The following is a 27,429-nucleotide window of genomic DNA, read 5'->3' as shown; positions in this document are numbered from 1 at the left end:
GTTTGGAACGAATGAACTTCAGCTCACGTAGTTTGTTTTCTTTAGGATGAATCTTGCATAAAAGTGTATGTAAAAGCACTTGTAATTAACATCAAGGAATGGTTAAAGAGGGCTTTTGGACGAAAGAAGACGGGAAAGGTGACAAGATGGTGATGTCCATGTGGGAAAGGCTCCTCTGTTTCCATATTATTACCTTTTCCTTTCCTTTGCAACACAAGATACTCTGCTCTGCTGCAACTGGGACCTTATCCTCCATGGTAATTAATCTGCAGGTAAACCACACACTAATTTATGTACCAGCCTTTAATCCATGTTCATTGTTAAATCCATGAACAGTTACTGAGTAGCATTATCTTCTGCAAATTCTGGAACCGGTACCAAGGTGGGTACTAATCATGGACGCCGTGCTTTGTCCTTGGCACACTTTCATTTACCAGCCAGCCAGTTTACCTGCCTTTCGCAGCGATTCAATTCCTGATTTATTTACCTTTTATAACAGTGCCACCAAAATCCAGCACCCAACAACAACCTTCAGCGACTGAGTGTACCACGAACACTAGTGCAATATCCTAATATATCCCCTTTTACTCCTCACATGCAGCATACGAAAAACTACACCCCTACACTGCAGGCTGCACAAACTGTCCGGCAGCAGTTACAGTCCTCTCCCCCAGCCTTTGTCTCTCTTATTAGAAAACCACGCATTATTACTCTAATTCCAAAATGCTTAAGCTTACAAGAAAATGATGAAATGGTAGTTCCTTAAGTCCAGAAAAGGTTTCATTTTTCCCCAAAAAAATCAGAGCAGAAAGAAAGAAAAAACAGGAAGTATTCTTTTCTTGGCACAACCACCATCTTCCTTCTCCCCTGCGGGCGGTGGTTGCCACTTGCGGCGCGGACGCCGCTCGCTCGCTCTATATAACCCACGCTCCCCCGCCTCTCCATTCGTTCACTTCCCACAACCACACAGCCGCACCCGCCGCCGGCAGCCATGCGGCGCCTCGCCCTCCTCCTCCTCGTCGTCCTCCTGGTCGCCGCGGCGGCGCCGGCGGCCACGGCGGCGCGCGCGGCGTTCGCGTGCGCCCCGGGCGGGCCGGGGTCGTCGCTGCCGTTCTGCCGGCGGTCGCTGCCGGCCCGCGCCCGCGCCCGGGACCTGGTGTCCCGGCTGACCCGCGCGGAGAAGGTGCGGCTGCTGGTGAACAACGCGGCGGGGGTGCCGCGGCTGGGCGTGTCCCGGTACGAGTGGTGGTCGGAGGCGCTGCACGGCGTGTCGGACACGGGGCCCGGGGTGCAGTTCGGCGGCGCGTTCCCCGGCGCCACCGCGTTCCCGCAGGTCATCGGCGCCGCCGCCGCGCTCAACGCCTGGGAGCTCGTCGGCCGGGTACGTGCATTGTGCATTTTTTGGGTTGTTGCTGTGGTTGCGCGCGCACGTGACTAGTGAGGCTGCCCGGCCGGCAGCATGTGTGTGTCGCTGGCTCGCCGGGCGGCGCGCTGCGTGTTTGGCGCCATCGAGTTGGTGGTCGTCCCGGGGCAGTTCAAGTGTTGGACTGACACTGACTGAGTGGTGTGGAGTGGGGCCACTCGGTCAGGGGTGGCGACAATGAGAATGAGGTGCGAGCCGTACGGGTGGGCCAGCATCCTCAGCTGGGCATCTTCTAGCTGCTGGGCAGAGCATCTCCGTTGAATGCTTTTTCACACTGAATGCTTGCTTGCTTGCTACCGGAGCAGAGCAGAGCATCTCCGTACACCATACCATTGCGATGATAGAGTAGAGAGCAGACTGTCTGATGGAGGAGGAGGAGCACGAGCTTTTTTTGTGCCGTGCCTGTGTGTGCTTTTGTTTCAATCTTCCTTTTTCACAGCAAGCACTCGGATGACTGTTTGGTAGGAGAATTTCACGTTTCCTCTCTTCAATTCCTCATCAAGCGGCAACACAAAGATGCTGGAATTACTAACTTTTTTTTAAAAAAAAGGACAGTGGTAGTGGAATTCCTAGTGTAACAAACAAACTAACAACAGAGCACAGCAGTAGTACGAGGCGGATGGGAGGGGATTCAAATTCCCTGCTGGCCAGTGGCGAGCGAGAGCTGCGGCCATGTGCAGGCCAGCCTAGCCAAATCCACCAACTTTTTTCTCAAAGCCCATACCCTCATCATCTTATCCTAACAAAACAACGAATATCTTGGATAAGCAAAACTTAATAACAATAGAATAAGCAAAAAGGTGTCACATCCGAGGAAAAGGTGACCGGATCGTGAGAGGTTGGTAGGCACTAGGCCGCCATGGAAGCAACGGCCGTGGTGGAGTCAAGTGCTGCAGCAATCGTCCGTTTTCCTGCAACATGGAGAGGCTCCATGGACCATGGGGACAAGCTCATGTTCTTGGATCTAGCTTCTAGTTTCGGCACGAGCACTTTGCCATCTTCCAACGCTCCAAAAATATGCCAACTTCCAACCACCGTCCGTCCCCAACTGCATTGGCGATTCCAGAGATTGTTCTCTGCATAGTACACCGTTTCCTAGTAAGTTTTGTAGGAGAATTTTATTTTGGAAAAATGAATCCATAGACTGGCTAGCATTTCCTAGAAATGCTGGCACAAAATAGAAACAAGAACATAATGGTCCAATAGACAGTAGTCGGCTTCAAGACCTTGAGCAAGTTGCAAGTGGCGCTGCCCGTGCTCCTGAGTCCTGAACCCTCATCGTCTGCGTCCCCTGTCCCCGAAGCGATAGGATCTGCAGCAGCATCTCTGCAGATCGAGGATCCATGAGCAGTGAACATGGTCTGCTGCCGTGCTGCCGAGTTCATTCGATCACGAGCACCAATTCCATCCCATCCTTCACGTGCGCGGCCGCCGGCCGGCGATCGCCGGCGTGCATCGTAACCTGCACCCGCCGCCGCACGTGATCGGTCCGACACCGGTCAGAGATGCCCCACGCACGCCCGTCATCCTGCCTCCTCGGTGCCCGCGCACCTGACCCGACGACGACGACGACCACGATAAAAAAAGAATACTTTATTTATTTGTATGTATTTCCTTGGTGTATTGTACTAGTAGTATTTGTAACGTGCACACTACTCACCGGCGTACGGTACGGCGCCATGGCAGGCGGTGTCGGACGAGGCGCGCGCCATGTACAACGGCGGCGCGGCGGGGCTGAGCTTCTGGTCCCCGAACGTCAACATCTTCCGCGACCCGCGGTGGGGCCGCGGCCAGGAGACCCCCGGCGAGGACCCCGCCGTCTCCTCCCGCTACGCCGCCGCCTACGTCCGCGGCCTCCAGCAGCAGCACCCGCGCTCCGGCGGCCTCAAGCTCGCCGCCTGCTGCAAGCACTTCACCGCCTACGACCTCGACCGCTGGGGCGGCACCGACCGCTTCCACTTCAACGCCGTCGTCGCGCCGCAGGACCTCGAGGACACCTTCAACGTCCCCTTCCGCGCCTGCGTCGCCGACGGCGCCGCCGCCGCCGTCATGTGCTCCTACAACCAGGTCAACGGCGTGCCCACCTGCGCCGACCGGGCCTTCCTCAGGGGCACCATCCGCGCCCAGTGGGGCCTCGACGGCTACATCGTCTCCGACTGCGACTCCGTCGACGTCTTCTTCCGCGACCAGCACTACACGCGCACCACCGAGGACGCCGTCGCCGCCGCGCTCCGCGCCGGCCTCGACCTCGACTGCGGGCCCTTCCTCGCGCAGTACACCGAGCCCGCCATCACCAGCGGCAAGGTCTCCGACGCCGACGTCGACGCCGCGCTGCTCAACACCGTCGCCGTGCAGATGCGCCTCGGCATGTTCGACGGCGACCCCGCCGCGGGGCCGTTCGGCCACCTGGGGCCCCACGACGTGTGCACGCCGGCGCACCAGGAGCTCGCGCTCGAGGCGGCGCGCCAGAGCGTCGTGCTCCTCAAGAACGGCAGAGGGAAGCACAGGGCCGGCGTCCTGCCGCTGCGCCCGGCGACGCACCGGGTCGTCGCCGTCGTGGGGCCGCACGCCGAGGCCACGGTCGCCATGATCGGGAACTACGCCGGCAAGCCCTGCCGGTACACCACGCCGCTGCAGGGCATCGCGGGGTACGTGAAGCAGGCGGTGCACCAGGCCGGGTGCGCCGACGTGGCGTGCGCCGGAGGTCAGCAGCCCATCGCCGCCGCCGTCGACGCCGCGCGCCGCGCCGACGCCACCATCGTCGTCGCGGGGCTCGACCAGAAGGTGGAGGCCGAGGGCCTTGACCGGTCGAGCCTGCTCCTCCCTGGCCGGCAAGCGGAGCTCATCTCGGCCGTGGCCAGGGCGTCCAAGGGACCCGTCGTCCTCGTGCTCATGTCCGGCGGCCCCATCGACATTGCCTTCGCGCTGAACGACCCCAGGATCGCCGCCATCCTGTGGGCGGGGTACCCCGGCCAGGCCGGCGGGCAGGTCATCGCCGACGTGATCTTCGGCAACCATAACCCAGGTACATGGCGAGCATACGAAAAGATTTTTCTTTTGAATGAAGAGATCAACCTTTGAGATATCAAGAAAAGGCTTGTAATTTGAAATTTTGGTTGTCATTTTGTTGCAGGCGGGAAGCTGCCGATGACATGGTACCCCCAGGACTACCTGCAGAAGGCGCCGATGACGAACATGGCGATGCGCGCCAACCCGAAGACCGGGTACCCCGGCCGGACCTACCGCTTCTACACGGGCCCGATGATCCTCCCGTTCGGGCACGGGCTCAGCTACACCCAGTTCACGCACTCGCTGGCGCACGCGCCGGCGCAGCTCACCGTGCAGCTCGCGGGCGGCCGCGCCGCCGCCGCCGCCGCGACGTCGCTCCTCAACGCGACGCGCTCCGGCGGCGGCAGCAGCAGCGCCGGCGCCGTGCGCGTGGCGCACGCGCGCTGCGAGGGCCTGAGCGTCCCGGTGCACGTCGACGTGAGGAACGTCGGCGACCGCGACGGCGCCCACGCGGTGCTCGTGTACCACGCCGCCCCGCGGTCCGCCGTGGCCGGCGCGCCGGCGCGGCAGCTGGTGGCGTTCGAGAAGGTGCACGTGCCGGCGGGCGGCGTGGCGCGCGTGGAGATGACCGTCGGCGTGTGCGAGGGGCTCAGCGTGGCGGACCGCGACGGCGTGCGGCGGATCCCCGTCGGCGAGCACAGGCTGATGATCGGCGAGCTGACGCACTCGGTCACGATCGGCGTCGAGCAGCTAGGGGTATAGAACGAGGCGTAGGAGGGTTGTCCGAATAACTTGCGTCGTTTTCGGAGGGCTATTGGATTGCGATTGCTTCCGTCTCTGCAAAGGTGGAGATGGAGATCTGTCAGGTTAGAAAAGGCACCGGATTACTGAAAAATTGTTGAAACGATTGCAAATGATTAAACTGGAAGGAACACAGAAGAATGTGGTTTCTTCATTCCACACAATCAATGTTTTCTGTTCTCAAGATTTATGCATCTCATGGAGATCAGGCACATCCTTCATTTTCCCTACCAACAAGACATTTTGTCTCTGTATCAAAATGCCTTTTTGATGGAAAGTTGGCCAAGAGATTTCAGATTAAAACTGTCATCTGATCTGAGCTTGAGCCTGCAAAGACGACAAGAGCTTCTGTACTTTCAGACCTCCTACTGTTTGGCATGCTTTCCTGAACAACAGTTTTCTTTTTGTCTGGTCCAACCGAAGCCATGTGCTGGCCCTTCCCTGTCTTTGCCCACTGATTTGGTGTTATTTTCACGAATATCTTGGAGCCCATTTTCCATAAAAAAAATCTTGGAACCCATGGATTTGGCAGGTGACTCCACCAAGTTTCAGAGACAGAGAAGCCTGTGCTGCATATTTTCGTTGCTAATTACTTCCTCTTTAAAGTTATGAGAGAAATCTGACCTCTAAATCTGTCCAGGCAATAGTCACCTAGACGCAATGTGATGTCTCCCACCAAGTACCAGACGAATTTTTTGAGAATGTTGAGAAAGAAACATGCCTCTGTTTCTACAACTACGAGAGCAACTGAGCAAGCATATTCTTTCTTTCTTTCTTTTTTGAGATGAAGGTAGGCTCTTACTCAATAATGTTTTGAGGTACATGTATCATTTCTGGACACTCTAGAAGCCAAACGTATCTCCCAGGTGCCATATTACAAACACTTTTAGCAAGAACATCGGTCTCACTATTAGAGCTTCTACCTTCATGCTTGAAAATTACTTCTTGAAGCAGCTCACTCCTAGCTTTAATCTCCTTTAGGATCGCAGAGTAAGCACACAAATTCTGCTTATGAATGTTGACAATTACTTCCAAGCAGTCTGAAGCTATGACACATTTATGCACATGCATATCAAGCGCCAAAGAAATTGCTTCATTACAAGCCATGACTTCTAGAGAAGGTGGATCGACTAAGCCATTATTGAGTAACGACAATGGCACTGGCAGCAACATAATTTCCAGAGCTATCCCGGCAGATAACACCCATCGTACCTTTTTATCTCCTGATCACATCACGGCGGCACCAACATTAAATTTGAAAAAGCCATCAGGAGGAGCAATCCATTTGGGAGCAGATTGTTCAGTTTTCCTTGATGGTGTCATTTCTTTTCCTTCACAAAACCCAGCTAGTTCCATATCATTTAGGAATATTGAAATAAAATCGAACATTGTTAGAGGGCTTTGGATGACGCTCTATTCGGCTGGCTGTGGCTGGTAGCTGGTGCTGATTTGTCGTCAGAGAAAAGTACTGCTGGTTGGTGGCTCATACTGATTTGGTATGAGAGAAAAGCACAGTTGATTGGCTGACAATTTCCCCAACAAATGACAAGAAGTTTTTGTAAATCCTTTGCTGAAAAAGTTTCTCGCATAACAGATAACCACAACCATGGATTGTTAATTTCTATATTAGCAATATGTTCAGTAAGTTCCTCATCTACCAGTGCCCATTCACACCTTGCCATTGTACAATTGAAAAGAGCATGCTTCCATGAATCAACATCCACACCACATGTATTACAACCACCATGTTCTCTCATAGGCCTTTCTTTAAGCACTTGCCCAATTGGCAAGCATATTCTTTCTAGACGTGCTTGCTCTTTTTTTTTGAGATAGTACCACCTTTAATTAAGAAATATAGTTGGTACAAACTCCATCAGGAGGAGCAAGAAGCTAGACATGCCGTCCTACAGCTTCATAGATCGAACTTCTAGCTAGTCTATGAGCATCACCATTAGAATTCCGACCTTCGTGAACAAATTGAGCGTCCACAAACCGAGCTGTCCCTGCCTTGATCTCCATAACGATATGGCCATAAAGTCTCATACCTTGCCCATATATGTTCTTCACCACATTGACACAGTCCGTGGAAATTCTGATCTTCTGCAGGTCCAGATCACTTGCGAGAGCAAGTCCCTCCCGGCAAGCCATTGCTTCCGCAACCTCTGGCGAGTTAATTCCCTCAACAACCAGAGCTGATGCGCCAAGAAACCTCCCTGTTTCATCTCTTGCCACCGCGGCCATGGCTGCAATATCTGAATTCTTGGATAGGGCTGCATCAACATTCACCTTCAACACTCCCTAAGGAGGTGGGATCCAGCGCGGCACCTGAGGCCTGATCCTCTCCCCTTGTCTCTGTTTTACCTTCGTAGGAGTAGCTGTTTTCAGATCTGATAAGAACCGCTCAATAAAATTATGAGTAGATAATGGGCTTTGGAACATCTCCTCATGAATGGCTTTCCTTCGAGCATACCAAATCGCCCACATCATGACTGTCAAACGCACAAGGTCTTCATGTCTTAAATTTGCCACTGCCTCGTGTAGCCATCCCCTAGCATCCTCATGCTGTGCCTGACTTAGAAATTCCAGCACAAGTTCACCTTGCAAAACCCAGACACACTTGGCCATGTTGCACTCCAGCAAGGAGTGGCGCCAGGAATTCGGCCTTCCACATATGGAGCAGTTGCTGTGCTGCGCCATATTTCTATGATAACAGACATTTCCGGTCGGGATCGATTGTTTTGCAAGTCTCCACAAAAAGACTCGAACTTTGGAAGGAACTTTGACACTCCATAAATCTGTCCAGTCCTTATGTTTTGCTCTCACATCTGACTGACCTGGGTTGTGATCAATCCAATCAGTCCTTTGCTCTCGGTTAGACACCAACATTCGATACGCAGAACGAACTGAGAAAACTCCCGATTTCTCATAGTGCCAGGCCCAAAAATCCTCCTGTCTTCGAGTGGATAGGGGTATACTCCTGATTACCTCCTAGTCCATCGGTATGAAGTGGAATTTCAGTTTATCCAGATCCCAAGACAAACTCACCGGATCGATTAGCTCACTAACCACTGCCGGCGGTGTACTGCTCAAGCAGCAGATCGGCCTCATGTGGCCATCTCTTGGTAACCAATTTGTTCTCCACACATCTGTGTCCTCACCCGTTCCAATTCTTTTGATCAGACCCTGCTGTAGAACTCCCTTGCTGTCAATAATAGCTCTCCAAACTCTGGATGGAGATGGGCCAAATTATGTGTCAAGAAAGTCTGCATTAGGGAAGTAAACTGCCTTCAACACCCTCGCGCTGAGCGTGGCCGGCTCCTGCAAAATGCGCCAGGCCTGTCTCGCAAGTAGTGCAAGGTTGAAAAGCTCAATATCTCTGAATCCCAATCCTCCCATATATTTTCGTTTTGTCATCTCCTCCCATGCTACCCAGCATGTCTTCCTCTTCCCCTCCTTACTCCCCCACCAGAAGCCTCGCAGCAAACTATCGATATGTTGACCCAGCCCTCTCGGCAATCTGAAGCAAGACATGGAGAAGGTTGGCACCGCTTGTGCCACTGCCTCGATAAGCACTTTCTTTCCACCAACTGACAGTGTTTGCTCCATCCACCCCTGGACCTTCTTCCAAACTCTATCTTTGAGATAATTGAAAGCTCCATTCGAAGCAGTACCAACATCCGTGGGTATTCCCAAGTACTTCTCACTTAGAGCTTCATTGTGCACATCCAGGGTCTCCATGATTTCCTCTCTGATGCCGCCACTCACCCCCTTGGCGAAGTGTATAGAAGATTTATCCATGTTGATCCTCTGACCCGAGGCCTGGCAGTATGAGTTCAACACATCCGTCACCATCTCCGCACTCTCCCTGTTTGCCTTGAAGAACAGCAGGCTGTCATCCGCGAACAATAAGTGGCTAACCATCGGGGCCGAGGCAGCCACTTTAATCCCACTGAGGCTCGATGACTGAATTTTGGACTTTAACAGGCACGAAAGGCCCTCCGCTGCTAACAAGAACAAGTAAGGCGAGATTGGGTCTCCCTGACGGATTCCCCTTGTCGGAACAAAAATATTCAGACGATCTCCATTGAATAAGATAGAAAAATACACCGTAGTGACCAATCTCATAATCATCTCAACCCATATCCGATGGAAACCCAGCTTAATCATTATAGCCTTTAAATAGCTCCATTCCACACGGTCATATGTTTTCCTCATGTCCAGCTTCAGCGCACAAAATATGTTATCTCTAGTTCTCTTCTTCTTCATAAAATGCATGCACTCATAAGCCGTAATTATATTATCTGTGATAAGTCGGCCTGGAACAAAAGCCGACTGTTCCTCAGAAATAATCTCCGGTAGAACAGACTTCATCCTATTCGCCATCACCTTTGAAGCTATCTTGTATATTACATTACATAGGCTAATAGGGCGAAACTGACCCAGTTCCTTCGGGCTCTCCACATTTGGTATTAAAACAATGCACGTGCAATTAATCAAAGATGGATCATCCTCACCTGGCAAGACGCAAAGTACCACTTCAGTAACCTCGTCAACACAGAGCTCCCAATGACGCTGAAAGAAATGTGCCGGCAAACTGTCAGGCCCCGGCGCTTTAGTGGGAAACATCTGAAATAACGCCCTCTTTATTTCATCTTTATAAAAAGGGGCCACCAAACTCTCATTCATAGCCACTGTCACCTTGGCTGGAACCGTATCAAGGACCAGGTTCATATTTACCGTCCCCTCTGACGTGTACAACGTCTTGTAGAAATCTGTTGCCATAACTCCCATCTCCACTTGATTATCAGTGAACTGACCATCCTGATTTTTCAGCTTGGAGATGTAATTTCTTCTGCGTCGCTGACTCTTCCTGAGATGAAAGAAGCGAGTATTCCTATCACCTTCCATCAGCCACGTGATTCTGGAGCGTTGCTTCCACATAATTTCTTCTCTGTGATTCAACTCCACAATTCTCTCCACCACTTTAATTTCCACATGAGAAGGTCCCCAGCCCGCGTGGTGTCTGATCTCATCCTTTCCAGTTTCTCATTCAAAGCTTTAAGCTCACGGCGAACGTGGCCAAAAGAATGAGCTCCCCATTCGCTCAGACTACCCTCCAAGCGTGCCACTTTCTTGTTTAGCTCCTGTAGAGTATGTGCATTCCCTCCTCCCTGCCATGTTTGAGCCAACATAGCAATAAAATCTTCATGAGATTCCCACATCACCTCGTACCTGAAAATCTTCTTCTTTTTCCTTCGCCGATCACTCTCATCCAACTCCCATCGGAGTAGTATTGGGCCGTGGTCCGACGCTGCTCTAGTAAGATGTGAAACCCTTGCCTCAGAGAAGTGTGAGCACCAATCCGCCGTGGCCAGATCTCGATCAAGTTGAACTCGGCAGTACGAGCCACCTGCAACTCTCTTTTCAAAGGTCCAACTCCTTCCCTCATAACCGAGGTCATGAAAACCACACACGTCCACCACCTCGCTGGAAGCTCGTGATATGTGTGTGGCTGCACTCTTGCACCCCCTGGTGCTCCTCCCTCAGCAACACTTCATTAAAATCACCCATGCACATCCAGGGAAGATGCGATGAGGCTTTGATAAATTTCAACATGTCCCATGTCTTATGGTGCTCGGCAGTTTGAGCATCAGCATAAACACATGTCAATCTCCAAGGCTCCTTCCCATACTCTGTCACAATTGCATCAATATGATATTATGAGTACGGTAAAATTTCCACTCTAATTTTATTATTCCAAAAGATACCAAGGCCACCACTGCGACCTGAACTACTAACAGCAAAGGAATTATCATACCCTAGAGTACCCTTTAACAACTCCACCCGTGACTTGTGAATCTGAGTTTCTAAAACACATAGCACGGTCGGGGCATACTTCTTCGCAAGATTGCGAAGCTCACCAACTGTCGCGGCATTGCCCAAGCCGCGGCAGTTCCAGCTCAAGCAACTCATTGGTCCCGGTGGCACTCCGACTCGGAGCCAGCCGATGAAGTAGGACAAGTGCCCTCTTTGATCTTCTTCTGCTTCTTCTTATCTGCCGCCATGATCCTACCCCTGTTCCTACTCTCGCAGATCAAGCCGATACCCCGCCAAGGCCGGGAAACTAAGTCAGATCAGTCCCTTGGTCAGCCCGAGCGGAGGACGACTCAACCATACGCGAGGAGGAGGACTGGTGTCGGTGGAAAACCTTTGTCAGCACAGAACGCCGCCGAAGTCGTCAAGTCCTAGAAACCTAGGTCCATACATGAGCCAGATGCATCTGACGCCATCTCCTCAGCCGCAACCTGAAAAAACCCCCCGAAGCCCAACCACCGTCCTACCAAGGCCGGTCAGCCGATCACGCCGGCCCCTTAGGGCATGGTTAATAATAGAGCCAAGTGCTTGGCTTATAGCTAAGGAACAAAAGTCAAGCTATATAGCCTCTTATTTGGCTCCAAATATTTTTTTATTATTATATGGTTTCATTCTCTTTCCTCTTCTCCTCACAAAGATCTCTATTGGGACCCACTATTGCCTATGCATCCGTGCCTAGCTTGGTATTTAATTTGGAGCCAAGCTCTCTTCTCTCTCCTTCCTTCTCTCCTCCATGTCATCAACATTACTGACTAGCTTGGCTATAAGCCTATTATTGTATCTGCTCTTAGTCAGCCCGAGCAGGAGGGAGAGGACCAAAGCAGGGATTTCCAGGACCAAATTCCTCGCCGGCGGGGAGTCGCCAGCAGAGTCGCCAAACCCCTGGATCACCTAGGTAACCTCCGTCCGCTGCTGGTTATAGCTGGAACGTACTGAAATTATCTTCTAGACGTGCTTGCTTGCTGCCTGCCATACAGCCTGGGCCTTCGATCGCAGGGGGCTAAGGATGTGGGCCATGGTGGCCCAGTAATTCACGGAAGGAGTAACGAACTGATTTGTCCTTTTTCTTTTCTTTTGTTTTCCATTTTATTTTTTCTTTACAATTCTTTCATTTTTCAAGTGTTCCGTACAACTAAAAAGTAAATTGCTGCTATTTGTTTATTTGTGTTCTATGGAGACTTATAACATTTATTTGTACATCTATTTGTTTATCTATGACAATATTTGCATCGAGTTAAATGTTTGAAGTGGTAATATGCGCGGCGTTCCCGATTTGAATTACCGATTCCCGACCGCTATTGATATGTTCCCGATCGAAATGTTTGTTCCCAACATTCCGTATATCCAATTTTGCTTTCCCGACCGACTTCTTCCGATTCCGCTTCCATTTCCGAATAAAAATATAAAAACAAAAGTGGTTAAGAGTCTTTTTCCGATCGTTCCCGACCGCTTTCATCCCCGCCATTGGAGGATGGATGCTTCCCCCGTCCGGTTCCAGTGGATCCTGATTAACCAATTCATGTTAACTCAGCTCGCTTTGATTAGGCACCCAAGTACTGTACGTGGTCAAAGTATTCATATTTGCATCGCTCCTTTTCATCTAAGCTTTGGTTTCTAATTATTCTTGCAGGCCATCGATCCTCGAGATCTACTACCGGAGTTGAAGTGTTGAACGATGCAGCATGTAAGGCATGTAGTTAACCGGAGTTAAACGAAAAAGCGCCAGATGGACACAAATAAACTCCTGCTGGCCGCCCTGCAGCCTTGGGACGGCTGCATACGTCTGCACGTCGACACATGGTGGACTGGACTGGTAGAGTGCGAGGCCATGCATAGCAATTGGAATACCTAGTACAAATACTTGTAGTCCACCATCTTACCAGGCCAGTCAAATACTGGTCGATGCTTAGTTAACATGGAATGTGACATATAGGTAATAAGCAGTTTAGCAAAAGATAAGTCATCTAACAACCATAAAATAATTCTTCTATGTTAAGTTGTTAACATTCACCAAATAACGACTTCAGCTGATATCTAAGTAGCTCAATTAATACCTGCTAAATTAGACAAACCTAACGAGCCAAGAGTCACGATTGAGTCCTGAGGGCATGTAACCGTTTAGATTAGGGGTGGGCACAATTTCCCGAATCCAAATCTGATCCTGAATTATCCGAACCCGATATATCGATAACTATTTCGGATAGGAAGTTAAGAAACCCGAATTTAATTCGAGTAATTCGGATTTTGACTCCCGGTACCCGAATTACCCGAACTTTATTGAAACCCAAAAGATCATGGCCTAATCCACTCACTTGACCCCAACAACCCAATAAAAAATTTATTTGTGTGATTTGTTGATTGCTTGTTTGTTTGATTTGTGCAATAACAATGATATGATCTTAATTTTGTATTTGAACCTCCTTTTTACTTGTTGCCTAATGGGAGAGACAAATATTTGGTAGTTGATCGGGTATTTTGGGGAAAATCCGAACTTGATATTTCAGGTACCCAAAATTTCGGGTATTCCTTTTTTGGGTCAATTTCCGGTAGTATTTCTAGATACCCGAATTTTCCATTAACCGAAGGAGCGTGCAAGGACAACGTTGTACATGTGTGTTAAGGCTGTGCATGGCGTTCGATTGCCCATATATCTTTAAACTCATGCTCATCTAAAATCGATTTTAAAGACAATGAATACAATAATGTGTCAGTAGTATCTTCTAATTAATGAGTCTTGTTTCTCTCATCTTTCTTTCTCTTTCCACCCATATCAACTATTCTCGGCTAGAAACCCATTTTAAGATCGTTACTGTATTTGCTGTCAATTCATGTGAACTAGAGCCAGACGTATGCTGATCGATGGAAACAGGTGAAATTTTGACTGTATACTGCAGACACTTGGATCAAGTTTCGATCTGACCAGGCTCAGGGTTTCATGGCCGGCCGGCAAACTCGAGGACGGCAGCCAGCACTCAACTCAGAAAAGGCATATATGTGGGTTAGCAGTCAAATTGATGATGGCATCATTAATCAATAATCATGGTTGGCATAGAAGGATGTACTCCCTCCGTCGTCCTTCCCATGAAAACAAAATTTCCGGCCCCAAAATTTTGTACCATGACGTGCCCATTGACCTTTTCAGTTCCAATCGAGTGTCATTTTCTCCCCACTTTGTCTCCCTGTTGACGACAGCCACCGGCGCATGCTGCACTGGCTGCGGGCACAGGCCGCGGTGGCGGCGTGGGTGGGGCGGAGGGCGCGAAGGCAAGGGCCGCAGGCGGCACGGGGTGGAGGCCATGGTGGCGACATGGGAGTGTCTATTCAAAGCTCTCTGCGATTGGGCGCTCTGCCGTCCTCCGCCTCTCTTGACTCCGGCGGCCTCCGGCCCTTCCACCATCTTGCCCTCCACCGCCGCCGCTAACCATTTCTGCCTCCGCACCTTATTATTTTATCCCATGTCGCCGCCCATATTTAATCACATCTTCACATCCTTAAACTGTAATTTAAGAATAACTAGCTAATTTTGCCCGCAAGATTATGCAGGCTAGCAATGTTAGCAATTCTATATTGTTCAAAAATATTATTTCATCCCATGGGATTTATTTTTAAATCTTGAGACTGTTATGATTTAGCTGGATAATTACTGCTATGTCATGAATGATTGCACTCATAAAAAGAATTGTGCATGATTACTATGTTACATTGCTCTTACTATGTTAGCACTGACATATATATTAGCATGCATATACGAGTAATTTTAGAATCGAATACCTATGCATCGTTCTTTTATAATGACATAAGTGGGTATTTATTATCAAGTATTAGTATTAGGGGTACTTTGTGGTTAATTGTTGCATAATAGCAGAAGTGGGTAATTTTGAAGCATGTTAGATCTAACATAGGTCATTGTCAGTCATGATTAGAGTCTACCACGCACACAGATGGTCCGATGTTTTGCTTTTTTTTTGAGCATTTCTGAACTATTTCTCCTTTTTTTCTCTCTCTAGCGACCGTGGTGGAAAGGTCATCTATCTCGTTTTATTGTTAAATAGGTGAGGTGTGAACGCGTGGGCCTAGTCAGGGATCCGCGCCTTCCGTCCATCCATTTATAGAACATCGATCAACGGAGCCGCTGTAAAGTACTACAACTAGTGCCTCGCACATTGGTGGCTACAGTAGCTGGTGGGAGAGTGCACAGCAGACTAATGGTGGCGCTAAACTCAGCCATTGCTCTGCTAGTGTTGGCGACGACTGCTGTTGCCACGGCATTGCCGACGCCTATGATCGGGCTGGAAGGATGCAAGACTAGCTGCCGAGGAGTGGGCGTGCCGTACCCTTTCGGCTTGGGGCCGGCACGCTGCTACTGGCCGGGGTTCAACCTCACCTGACACCGGAGAGGCCGCGGGCCACCGCGGCTGCTCCTCGGCGACGGCACCCTCGAGGCCATCAATATCTCCCTCACCACCACGATCCCCACGGTGCACGTCATCCGCACCGGGCCCATCATTGACGACGACAGCACCCCCAACTTCACCTCCGATGGCTTGCCCTTGTTCCCCTTCGGCACCAGCTTCGCGGGCTCCATCTACACCTTGTACACCTTCAAGAACGAGCTATTCCTCTTCGGGTGCAACCTCACGGTGATGCTGGTGGAGGACATCAACGAAAGCAATCCCAAGATCAGCGCCGGCTGCACCTCCATCTGCTCACCGGACTTATCCAAATACAAAGGGATCGTTAAAGACAAGCTCTGCTTCGGCATTGGCTGCTGCCAGGCGGAGATCGCCGTCGCCCCCAGGAACTTCAGCGACTTTCTCCGTGGTGTACCCACCAATGCTGTGCAGCTGAGGTCGCAGGGGCCCAAGAACAAGTCGCCGTGGCAAGTGTTCCTCGCCAAGAAGGGGTGGTTCGACGATAGTAGCAACCTGACCAAGGCGGACATTCAGAACGAGCTGCCGGTCTCCGGGTTCCTTTTGTTCTCCGGTGGGGGGCGCAGCCAGGGAAGGCCGGCTTGCCGAATCGGTATAACTTGGGATCAAAGAAACATAAACAATCGTGCCCTGGCAACACATCCCGCTTGCTATGCAGGAGCGACCACACAGAGTGCGTATCCTTGTCCTTTGGCTACTTCTGCAGGTGCATAACGGGTTATGACGGCAACCCTTACCTGCCCGGCGCCAGCGGCTGCCGAGGTACACTACTTTATATATACTCAGCTTGTTTTTTACTAGGAGTGTTAACTACTCTCTGTTTTTTTAAGAGTAAATTGCATCCACCATACAACAACTTGTCAGGTGGGTGCAAATTAGTCCAACAATTTGTAAAATGCTCAATTTAATGCAATAACTTGACAGTGGGTGCAAATCGGTCCAAAAACTTGTAAAATGCCCAATTTAATGTGATAACTTGGTAAATAGGTGCATTCATAGTCCAAATATTACACAGCAATGTAACTAACGCAAGGTCTCGATAAAGAGTATATTCACGTTAGAACAAATTATTAAGTATTATTGGACCATTGATTTTTGTGCTACACCTGCCTGGCAATGTATTTGGCCAAGATAAGAACCCTCAGTGTTTAGAAATTAATGTTATGTCTTTACATAATTATTTTTTATAGTGATTTAATTTTAATTAAAACTATTTAATTTGATATTCAATTTTGAAAAAAAATCACCCTCACTGTTTTCGATATGTTTGATTATATGCACGATTAAGCTAGAAAATCAATATATTGATACAAACTATTGATACCTTTTATGAGCTTGGTACATATATTCTTAAAGCCTCTATATTGGTTAGAATGGAAAATGAGCTAAATAAAGTAATAAACAGAAACAAACAAAAGCATAGTTGAATACATGAGCACAGAAGCGCAGGAGAAACCTAAGGTTTCAGGGTCTCTCTTATCGACTTCGGTGTTTCAGTGATGCTAATGGTGTTTCAGTGTTTCATTAAAATTTGATTGAATTTGAACTAATAAATTTTTTTAGAATTACACCATCAATATTTTCCATTTATTAAATTTAAGAATTATTGACGTTCATCTATTGTGCTTAATATGTTGCTGTTGTAATGGCGGTTAAATAATGTATTATTTTTAATAAAACTATAATTAATTTATTCTGAGAATAAAATTATTGGCGTCCATTGCTGGTCAAATAATACATTCTCACGTGAATATACTGTTTACTGTTTATTGTGACCTGACGTTAGCAAATACATTGTCGTGTAAGGTTTGGACTGTGAATGCACCAATTTACCAAGTTATTGCACTAAATTAAACATTTTCTAAGTTGTTGGATTAATCTGCATCCAGTTGTCAAGTTATTGTACTAAATTGAGCATTTTATAAATTGTTGGACCAATTTGCACCCACCTACCAAGTTGTTGTAGGGTGAGTGCAATTTACCCTTTTTTTATATATCTGATGACGTTTAAGACAAGAAATTCAGTTCATTTTGAATAACTAAAATTGTTGTTCTAAACATCGTCATGTCATATAGTTAAAAACGGAGGTAGTAATTTGTAATATCATTCTACATAGTACTGCATGCTTTTCTATTTTATTAGCATGTTTAACTATTGATTGATTAATCCATCTTTGCATATGCTAATTGCTGCGTCCCAATACCAGCTGATGATCCAGTCCTCCAAAAGCCCCACTCCAAAGGTATATATATCTCCTTCAAGTCTCAGTAGGAGCCATTTGATGATGATTTCTCTATTGTCTTCATTACACTTTAAATGTAAAATGTGGATTTTTGGTAATAATAATTAGTGTAAAGCACTGCATGTTTGTGTGTTTTAAAGTTTAGACACACCAGATTTTAGCTCGAGTTTGCAACATTGATAGCACCAAAGCACATATGAAAGCTTTTTATTTATTCCAGTTTCCTTCTTTTTATTTCTACAAATATAATGGGTTCACGTAGACCGAAATTAAACTTCATTGCCTTTTAATTTTCTTAACCTAATTGTTTCCACTTAAATGAACTTCTCGTTACTAAGAGAGTAATAAAAATAGTATCTACTTGCTTTCAGGTTTAATCATTGGTATAGCAATTGGTAGCGGGGTGGGCTCCATACTTTATGTTCTCCTTGCAATCTTTATGACACAAAAGTTTAAACATTTGAGAGCAAAGAAGTTGAAGCAAAAGTATTTCAAGCAAAATCGTGGACAGTTGTTGCAACATTTGGTATCCCAAAATACAGTCATTGCGGAAAGGATGATCATACCGGTAGATGAGCTTGCAAAGGTAACTAACAATTTCGACAAAGCCCGTAAGCTTGGTGGTGGAGGGCATGGTACTGTTTATAAAGGGATTTTATCAGACCAACATGTCGTAGCCATCAAGAAATCAAATATAACAGTCCAAAGAGAAATAGATGAGTTCTTAAATGAGGTAGCCATCCTCTCACAGATCAACCATCGGAATATAGTAAAACTTTTTGGGTGTTGCTTGGAGACAGAGGTCCCTTTGCTTGTTTATGAGTTTATTTCTAATGGAACCCTTTACCAGCATCTTCATGTTGAAGGACCAAGACAATTGCCATGGGGAACGAGGCTGAGGATTGCAGTTGAAACTTCTAGTGCTCTTGCCTATCTTCACTCATCGGTTTCAATGCCAATAATCCACAGAGATATTAAGTCTAGTAATATACTTCTTGATGACACTTTGACAACAAAAGTGTCGGACTTCGGAGCCTCAAGATACATTCCTATTGAAAAAGCAGGCCTAACTACGAGGGTCCAAGGGACTATAGGATATTTGGATCCTATGTACTTTTACACAGGCCGTCTTACCGAGAAAAGTGATGTGTATAGCTTTGGTGTCATGCTTGTGGAATTGCTCACCCGGAAGAAACCATTTTCATATTTGTCCTTGGACGATGAGAGCCTTGTTTCTCACTTCGTCAACTTGCTTGACCAGAATAATCTTGTCCAAATACTAGATCCACTAGTCGTAGAGGAGGGAGACGAGGAAGTCCATGAAGTGGCCATACTTGCAGCATCATGTATAAAGTTAACAGGTGAGGACCGACCTAGGATGCAACAAGTGGAGCATGCACTCAAAGGAATTGCTGCTAGAAGAATTGAGGAGAATGGCATTGCTGCAGTGAATTGTTCATCAGAGACAAAAGAAGGGGAACAAAGCAAGGTGTCAAGCAGAAGATACAGTATGGAGCAAGAATTTTTGTTGTCTGCAAGTTTCCCTCGTTAGATGGGTATCTTTCTACTCTACGCATGAGCGTAATGTATCCAATATTTATCTGTGGTTATTCGACCAGAACCTGTGTTCTTTACCATCTCTTTTGTTTCAGTTAGACAGTCGCCTTTTGTGTGAAAGTTGCTTTTTTGTTTCTACCAGAAATGAAGTCGCTTTCTATGAGTGGAAGTCACTAGATGATCGATGACGCCACCATAGGCCTTGGTCACCATTGTGGTCCTGCTGGCCACTGTGCTGCTGCCAGGGGGGATGCGAGGTAGAAGATGACCTTTTTCGTGTTATTGGGCCACGCGTGCAGGTGTCCTTAGAGTAGAATTAGACTGGGCTGTGAAGTAGGGGAATAGAAGACATTGGGCCACCAAAAATTATGCCTAACACCCTAACAACCCTTCAAACCCAGGCCTATGTCTCTCCCTCCTAATCCCCACTCTGAAAAAGTCGACTTTCCCTCCCTCAACTATCAAAAAAGTCTTCATCCCTCAATTACAAAACCAGTAATCCAGCCTCCCCCAACTATCAAACCATTTGTTTTGCCTCCATCGGTGGTTTCACAAGCAGTTTTTAATTTTTTTTCATAGATTTTATACCTTCTCTCCTTTTTTTCACTCAATTGAGGTAGCAAACGTGGATAAAAAATCATGAAAATTGGCATAGTGATAGAGAAGAGTGTAGAGAACCCAATTTTTCAACCTTTTGAAGTTGAAAATAAAAAAGTTAAAATTTAAAATTTTGAAGAAAGAAAGAATTCAAACTTCATTAAAATTTTAAAGCATCATGATGGGCTCCATCTTTAACAAAATTTGAACTGTGTGGTACATATTAGAGGTGCATTATTAAGGAATTTTTTGTGAGTATAGGTTCTATAGTAGAATTTTAAGTTTATTAGGAAGGGTCAAATAAGCCAAATTTGATTTATTTTCATAGAATCTAAAATCTACTCAAGCATTCACATATTTGATGTGTACATATGCAAATCCTTTAGTAGATTTTAAATTATGTAAACATAAACAAAAAATATAAAATTTTGCTATAGAACATATACTCACAAAAATTCCAGAATGATACACCTCTAATATGTGTAATATGTGTCATACAGTTCAAATTTTGTTGAAGATGGAGCTCATCTTGATGCCTTAAAGATTGAATGAAATTTGAATTCTTTCTTTCATTAAAACCATAAGTTTCAAATTTAGAATAAACCTTAGGTTAAAGAAATTCTGGTGCATGTTTTGATGTCCTAGAAATTCAATGAAATTTAAATTTCCCTATATTAAATATTTATATTTCAAATTCATTTGGATTTAAACTTTTGAAAATTCAAAATAGGTTCTTTATCACCTACTTTACCTCTATAAAAAGTTTCATAATTTTTAGAGCCATTTAACTATTTTTTCTTGCTATTAAAGTTTGAGGGAGAGAAAAAAGAAAATCATATTGATGTGATGAAAACCGGGGTGGCTTTGGTCAAGGGGTAGGATGTTCGGTGTCATAGTTCAAAAGGGAAATTTGAACTTCCTCAACAGCATCACCTCCTCTGCTCCCCCCGCCCTCGTTGTCAAGGCCACCCGGGCCACCATGGACTCCTCCGTTTGTGCCACGACAGCCAAGCGGGAGGCCACCGCTGTCGTTGATCGGGTCCTAAGCATGCAGGTGAGCCCGCCGCTGTGTTTCGAATCTTACTTGCTCCCTCCCCTAATCTCCACCTCCGTCGCCGCATCTCGCCCGGGTCACTCCCTCCCCCGACAAGGTCTCTATTGATTAATCCACGGCGATGTTTGCTGCAAAGCTTCGATCATTATTAATCTTTGAGACATTAGGGCGGGGCGTCTCACGCACAATTCACACACAACCTACAGACGCAGGCAAATATGTTAGGTAAGTGTAATTTCTACAAGTATGTGGTCTTGTTCCATATAAGTTATAGTACTAATTTGTGAATATATCAATGCAGAGTCTCAGTCTACTTTCCTTGGTGCTTTGATGACTTGTCTTGATGAAAAAGATGAAGAAATGGTATTGCTATTATTTTCTTATGTATTCAACTTGTGAATATACTTATATACAATATGATGAACATTTAAGTACTAAGCTAATCTCTCTATTTTTGTTTCACAGGATGAAGATGATTCCACCATAATTGATGAATGAATGAAAATGATGATCTCTGTAATAATGTTATTTGTTTGGAGGCCTACTGTTATTTGTTTGGTGGACTATGGATGTTGATTTATATTGTTTCACTTGTATTGAACTTGGAGTGCTACTTGTGTGGTGTTGCTTTGTTTGTAATAATCTCAACTATTTGTAATAATCTCAGCTGTGTTATGTCTTGTTGGAATGTTGTTGTGTTGGAATGTTGTCGCAGTCCATGTTTGTTGGATTGTTTTGCTGTCAATGGTTGTTGGAACTTGGAAATATTGTTGGTGATTTGTAAAAAAAATTGGGTTTTGGATTATCTTTGGGTTTTGGGTATCCGCAAATTTTGGTTTTGGCCATGAATTTGCACCCAAATCGGAGTTCGGGTCAGGTTCGGATTTTAAATTCGGATTTCGATTTTGGGTTTCCAAACACTCCACCCAAGCGAACCCGTCCCGTTGCCATCCATATCCACAACACGACGCGCCACGCCGGCAGCAGCATGCGGTGCTCGGTTGTCTGAATAACTTGTGTCGTTTTGGGAGGCGGGGTATTGGGTTGCGATTGCCATGGTGCTTCCGTCTCTACAAAGGTGGAGATGGAGATCTGTCAGGTTAGATGTATCGTTCCTGCAAGAAATTATGTCTCTGTATCAAAATGTCTTTGCTTGAACAAGGTAGGCAAATTGGCCAAGAGATTTAGATTAAAAAAATGTCAGTTGATCTGAGCTCGGAGCCTTTTTTTAGGGCCCTATACTAGAGTACAAGATGTAGTATCTGAACTTACATGTAGACGCACACCGCACACACACACACTCACACCTCACTCAACACCACCCTACAAGAAAGTTAAGACCTACAACCTATTCTCTATTGTTGCCTGTTCATGTGCAGAGCACGATCGGATAAGGGCCACCTGTACCTGAAAGAAATAGGGGAAAACCCTGGTGAGAATCGCGGGCCGAGTAAAGCTCGAACCCGGGACCGGCGGCTCGTGCCACTCAAGCCTTACCGTCCGAGCTACCGCTCGTTCTCATCTGAGCTCAGAGTATGCAAAGATGACAAGAGCCTCTGAACTTTCAGAGCTCCTACTGTTTGGCATGCTTTCCTGAACAACTGGTTCCATTTTGTCTGGTCCAAAACCATGTGCTGCCCTTCCTTTGTATTGTATTGCCCACTGATTTGGGCCTTGTTTAGTTGCAAGGTGTAAAATTTTTGAAAGGAAATATTTCTATATTTGAAGTACTAAACATAGACTAATCACAAAATTAATTACAGAACTCGTATGTAAATCGCGAGACGAATCTAATGAGCCTAATTAATCCATAATTTGCTAGAGTAATCATCCGCTAATTACGGATTAATATACTTTATTAGATTCGTCTCGCAATTTAACCCCAAAAATTTGCAGTTAGTTTTATAATCAAATTTTATTTAATATTAATAAATATTAAAATTCTCTTGAATGTGACATAATCTAAACCCCTTACTCTCGGCGCTTCCATTCCAAGCTCAGAGCTCCTTCCCCATTCTCTCTCCAGTCTCCACCGTCTTCTTCCTCTAGTCCTCTTGCCCGCTCGCACGCAGACTCCCTCTCCAGTCTCCACCGTCTTCTTCCGCTCGCTCGCTCTCCACGACCCCCAGCGCCGCGCGGCCGTCTCGGGCTCCAAGGGCCGCGCGATGGGGTGGGCGGCGCGGTTCCTCACGGCGGCGGCGTTCCTAGCCGCGGGGCTCCTCTTCGCGCCCGACGCGCTTGGCCTCGGCGGCGGCAACGCGACGGCGGCGGCGAGGCTGGTCCACCTCCTCGCGTTCGCCACCGGCTGGGGCGCCGGGCTCTGGGTCACCTTCGTCGGCGGCATCGTCATGTTCAAGTAAGCAGGCGGCTTCATCCGTCCCGTTGGTAACCTGAGAATTTGGGTGGGTTCGCTCGTTGCTAGCTCCGACCGATGCATCTCGCCGCCGCCGTTGACCGGCCGGCGCCTCGCCTCTGCTTCGGTCCGCAGCCACCGACCGTCGGGGCCCCACGAGGGGCCTTTTTGCAAACATTGCACCTTGAAGATCTGTTGGGAAGGGGCCTTTTTGCAAACATTGCACCTTGAAGATCTGTTGGGAAGGAGCCCAAAAATCATGAATTGGGATAGCTGGATTGTTTTAATGCTGTAGCGTGTAGCTCGTAAGTGCTGTAGCTGGATTTTTCTAGATGTTGGCTTGTGGATATTGTGATGATTTCTGTCAACATCATCTCAAGAAACATTCTGAACGTTCAGGTAAACACAGCTGCAATTTTGCAAGCAAGTGGGGTTGTTCCTCTGTTTGTTGCCTAAATATTTGGAGTAATATGCTGGCTGCAGTCTTTGAGTCTAGAAAGCAATGTCTTTTGCTCAGGTGTTCAAGTATACCTTCAATTCTATATGACTTCTGCTCAGGTGTTCAAGTATACCTTCAGTTTTATATTTACAGTGTACATATTATCTTGTTGTAGTGAGAGCAGAGAAGTCCACCGTTGCCGTATATTGTTCTTGCAATAGTTAGTGACCATGAGTGGATGCGCTACTGTGCAGGTCCATTATTCCCTTCAGAACATAGTATAAACCTTTTGACATTGTTTTGAAATAATCTTTTTTATTCTGAAGGTACTTGCCGAGGCACCAGTTTGGGAGTCTGCAGGGGAAAATGTTCCCAGCGTACTTCACTTTGATATCAGTCTGTTCAGCAATATCTGTGGCAGCATTCGCATACCTGCACCCTTGGAAGACATCATCAACCATCGAGCGCTACCAGCTTGGATTCCTTCTTTCAGCCCTTGGCTGTAACCTGTCAAACCTTCTGGTCTTCACACCTATGACTGTTGAGGTGAAATACTTTGTTCACGGCCTTCAGGTTTTTTGTTTACATCTCATTTTGGATTCGACAAATGCTAGTTTGTGATAATATCAGGACTAATGAATGCATGTCTTACACTTTTTATATACAATTTCATTTTCTATGTTGATGGTAGTTGAGGTATGTGAGGCAAAAGGAAGCTATATGTAGATTTATATGGTTACATAGGTCATATTGCAACTTATGACTACTATTCCTTGCAGCGCTCACAGGAATACATTGATTTGTTCTTTATTTTATTTTCAAGAATCAATACAGATTGCATAAAGCAGAATTTAGTCCATGAATAATTAGCAGTCTAGAACCTGGAGGCAAAAAATCTAGTTTTATTAGAATCATAATTTTGGATAAAATTTGATAGAAAATTGGGCAATTTAGTAATTTGACAAAGCAAGGATATTTGTCCAGCTGTGTATATGAACCTTTTTGACATTTTTTTAGAATTCTGGTTAAGTACCCCAGTCCAATTTGCATTACAAAGGTGAGGACTTTAGGTTAGCGTTCAATACACCGATCACAATTCAGTTCATGCACCTGGCAGCATTACAGGCTAGTTATAATTCTGTTCAAGCATGTGATTGTCTGATTTCGCATTTGCATTGTAGTTCTCATTACTTAATTGTTGTTTTAGAGACCAAACTTCTGAAGTGATATATCTTGATTGCTGAAATCGACAACAACAACACAATTCTGTTATTTGAGTAGTATAGAGGTGATCTTGTGAACATAAAAAACAAAAGAATGTGCCTTATTCTTTGGCTAGTGAACTTAAAAAACAAAAGAATGTGCCTTGTTCTTTGGTTGGTTCAACATTATTCTTTCCTACTATCATTTTGACCATGTGCCAATCGAATTGCTCTTGTCGCGCAGATGATGATGAAGAGGCACAAGATGGAGAAGGACCTCGGCATCGGCACAGAGGTTGGGTACTCCAAGAACGCAGAGACAGCGAAGAGGAGCCCCGCCCTGGCAGCGATGAACCGCAAGTTCGGGATGATCCACGGGCTGTCGTCGCTGGCCAACATTATGTCCTTTGGTAGCCTGGCCATGCACTCGTGGTACCTCTCCAGCAAACTCGACCTTTGACTGCTTGACTGAGGGCTTTGCCACGCTCTGAAGCTGCTGCTGCTGCTGCTAGCCGGTGACCACAAACTGCGAACTTAGCCTAGGTTTCTATGGAGAAAAGAAAGAGTTCTGTCGGTGTGAGAACCTTGGTCCTTGCGGTGATATGAAGAACTTTAATAATGTACAGAATGCAGGCAGTTCATTTCATTTTGAAATTTGTCTATTGGAAATATATCTGGCAAAATTCTAGGATTTTACAAGGCAGATAGATCAGTAAAGAAATGCAGCTAACAAGAGTCTCAGCTCATGTTCCAATCTGAGCTTGAGCCTGAAGAAATGGCAAGATGCTGCAAGTTTCAGACCTACTCTCTGAAAAATGTCCCGGGATGAATTGTTTAGTGTGCATTCCTATCACTGGTTTCTTTTGCCTTGTGGTCGAAAACCATGTGCCCAACTGCCCACTGATTTTGCTGTAGAAAGCTTGTGCTTGGGACAGAGTACTATTTCCTCTAGGTATGATAGGATACAATTGCAGTCTGAGTACTATTTCCTCTAGGTATGATAGGATACAATTGCGTCAATGAACTGGAAGTTCTGGTTGATCCACGGGCTGTTGTCGCTAGCCAACATCATGTCCTTTGGCAGCCTGGCCATGCATTCCTGGTACCTCTCCAGCAAGCTCGACCTGTGACTGTCCGACTGAGGGCTTTGCCATGCTCTGGAGCTGCTACTGCTAGCTGGTGACCACGGACTTTTAACTTAGCTTAAGTTTGTAGGGAGAAAAAAGGAAGTTCTGTCAGTTTGATAACTTTTGTCCTTGGGGTGATATGAATATATGATGAATTTTCTGATGTACAGAATGCAAGCAGTTCGTTTCATATTGGAATTCATCTATAGGAAATGTCTGGAAAAATGGTGACTCTTTACAGGGCAGATTGGTCAGTCAAGAAATGCAGCTAAAAATGTTCTGCCAGCTAGTGTTCTAAGGGCATCTCCAGTGTTTAGCACTTGTGCTAAGCTAAGATGGAGCCCACCTAAGAAAAGTTAGATTGGCATAAGTTGCTCCAATGCTTAGCAATCGTGTAGCACCATCAAACCAAATACTCCCTCCATCCAACTATCCAAGGCCCATTAGAAAATCTGAAAAATCCATATATGTAAGGCCTATTTTGGTTTTTCCTCAAAAGTGACGCTTCGGGAATCGTTGCGGCAGTAATTCATCACGTGCATGTCTCGGGAGTGAAAGCACATGCAGAGAATAATCAAATCCACAATAAACACTGGTTGTTTTTTTCCCAAGAAAAACTAATGACGGGAGTATTTTCCTTGGTCTTTGAGCCAAGCAAAAATAGGCCTTGCATAGTTGGATGGAGGGAGTAATAAATTAATTTTTTTTCTCTCTCCACAGACCCAACAGTGAGACAAGCTGGGAGCTTGTGCTGGCGGACAAGGTAGAAAGAAACAGTTTTTTATTCTTAGCACCGGGTGCAAACTAGAGCTTCAGGTGCTAGTGTTTTCTTCTTAGCACCACCTACTCCAGTGTATGGCACCCCTCTTTTTTCGTTTCTCTCTCCTGCTAGCACCCTCGAATACACAACACTGGAGCTGCTCTAACCTGAGCTCATGTCTGAAGAAATGACAAGAGCTTTTGTAACTTCCTACTTTCTGAACAAAAAAATTGTCCAGGAAATGAGTCGTTTGGTGTGCATGTGAACACTGACTTCTCTTGTCTGGTGGTCCAAAACCATTTTGCCGTTCCTTCCTTTGGTCTTGGCCCAACTGCCCACTGAATTTGGCTGGCTACTATGGGCTAAGTCCAGTTGGCCTTTCGAACCACGGCCCATTTCGCACCACCAAACCACCCCGCGCGATCTCGCCGCCGCCGGCGACCCCACGGGTGCCTGCTGCACCTCCTCCACCACTGCCCGAGCGCGCGCGCCCGCCCGCTCGAGCTCCTCGCGTTCGCCGTCCGCCGCGCGCTCCCCGCCTCCCCGCCGTCGCCGCACCA

At 46.8% G+C, this 27,429-nt stretch overlaps 3 protein-coding genes across 3 annotated transcripts; all 3 read left to right on the top strand.

Moving 5' to 3' along the window:
* Window positions 1-665: 665 nt before the first annotated feature.
* Window positions 666-5,417, top strand: LOC120686226 (probable beta-D-xylosidase 2). The gene is made up of 3 exons (XM_039968409.1): window positions 666-1,381; window positions 3,110-4,448; window positions 4,557-5,417. The coding sequence occupies exons 1-3, from the start codon at window positions 992-994 to the stop codon at window positions 5,192-5,194; spliced, it is 2,367 nt and encodes a 788-aa protein (XP_039824343.1). The 5' UTR covers window positions 666-991; the 3' UTR covers window positions 5,195-5,417.
* An 8,892-nt stretch (window positions 5,418-14,309) lies between these two features.
* On the top strand, window positions 14,310-19,332 carry LOC120685201 (putative wall-associated receptor kinase-like 16). The gene is made up of 4 exons (XM_039967019.1): window positions 14,310-14,371; window positions 15,504-16,073; window positions 16,244-16,299; window positions 18,152-19,332. The coding sequence occupies exons 1-4, from the start codon at window positions 14,310-14,312 to the stop codon at window positions 19,330-19,332; spliced, it is 1,869 nt and encodes a 622-aa protein (XP_039822953.1).
* Window positions 19,333-22,967: 3,635 nt separating this feature from the next.
* On the top strand, window positions 22,968-25,699 carry LOC120686212 (transmembrane protein 205-like). Its single transcript, XM_039968393.1, has 3 exons — window positions 22,968-23,344; window positions 24,107-24,326; window positions 25,227-25,699. Exons 1-3 carry the CDS (start codon window positions 23,154-23,156, stop codon window positions 25,440-25,442), a joined length of 627 nt encoding a protein of 208 aa, XP_039824327.1. The 5' UTR covers window positions 22,968-23,153; the 3' UTR covers window positions 25,443-25,699.
* The last annotated feature ends 1,730 nt before the right edge of the window (window positions 25,700-27,429 follow it).

The sequence above is a fragment of the Panicum virgatum genome, chromosome 8N (genome assembly GCF_016808335.1).
Source record: "Panicum virgatum strain AP13 chromosome 8N, P.virgatum_v5, whole genome shotgun sequence".
In the NCBI taxonomy this organism is placed as follows: Eukaryota; Viridiplantae; Streptophyta; class Magnoliopsida; order Poales; family Poaceae; genus Panicum; species Panicum virgatum.
Note: the sequence above shows the minus strand (reverse complement) of the source record. Positions and strands in the feature narration are given on the sequence as shown.

Bases quoted from the DNA above. Each gene is read 5' to 3' on its own strand.
- LOC120686226 (XM_039968409.1), top strand. From the start codon at position 992: ATGCGGCGCCTCGCCCTCCTCCTCCTCGTCGTCCTCCTGGTCGCCGCG. The intron at 1,382-3,109 runs GTACGTGCATTG...GCGCCATGGCAG, and splicing joins CCTGGGAGCTCGTCGGCCGG to GCGGTGTCGGACGAGGCGCG. The intron at 4,449-4,556 runs GTACATGGCGAG...ATTTTGTTGCAG, and splicing joins CTTCGGCAACCATAACCCAG to GCGGGAAGCTGCCGATGACA.
- LOC120685201 (XM_039967019.1), top strand. From the start codon at position 14,310: ATGCTGCACTGGCTGCGGGCACAGGCCGCGGTGGCGGCGTGGGTGGGG. The intron at 16,074-16,243 runs GTTCCTTTTGTT...CTACTTCTGCAG, and splicing joins AACGAGCTGCCGGTCTCCGG to GTGCATAACGGGTTATGACG. The intron at 16,300-18,151 runs GTACACTACTTT...ACTTGCTTTCAG, and splicing joins CGGCGCCAGCGGCTGCCGAG to GTTTAATCATTGGTATAGCA.
- LOC120686212 (XM_039968393.1), top strand. From the start codon at position 23,154: ATGGGGTGGGCGGCGCGGTTCCTCACGGCGGCGGCGTTCCTAGCCGCG. The intron at 23,345-24,106 runs GTAAGCAGGCGG...TTTATTCTGAAG, and splicing joins GGCGGCATCGTCATGTTCAA to GTACTTGCCGAGGCACCAGT. The intron at 24,327-25,226 runs GTGAAATACTTT...CTTGTCGCGCAG, and splicing joins TCACACCTATGACTGTTGAG to ATGATGATGAAGAGGCACAA.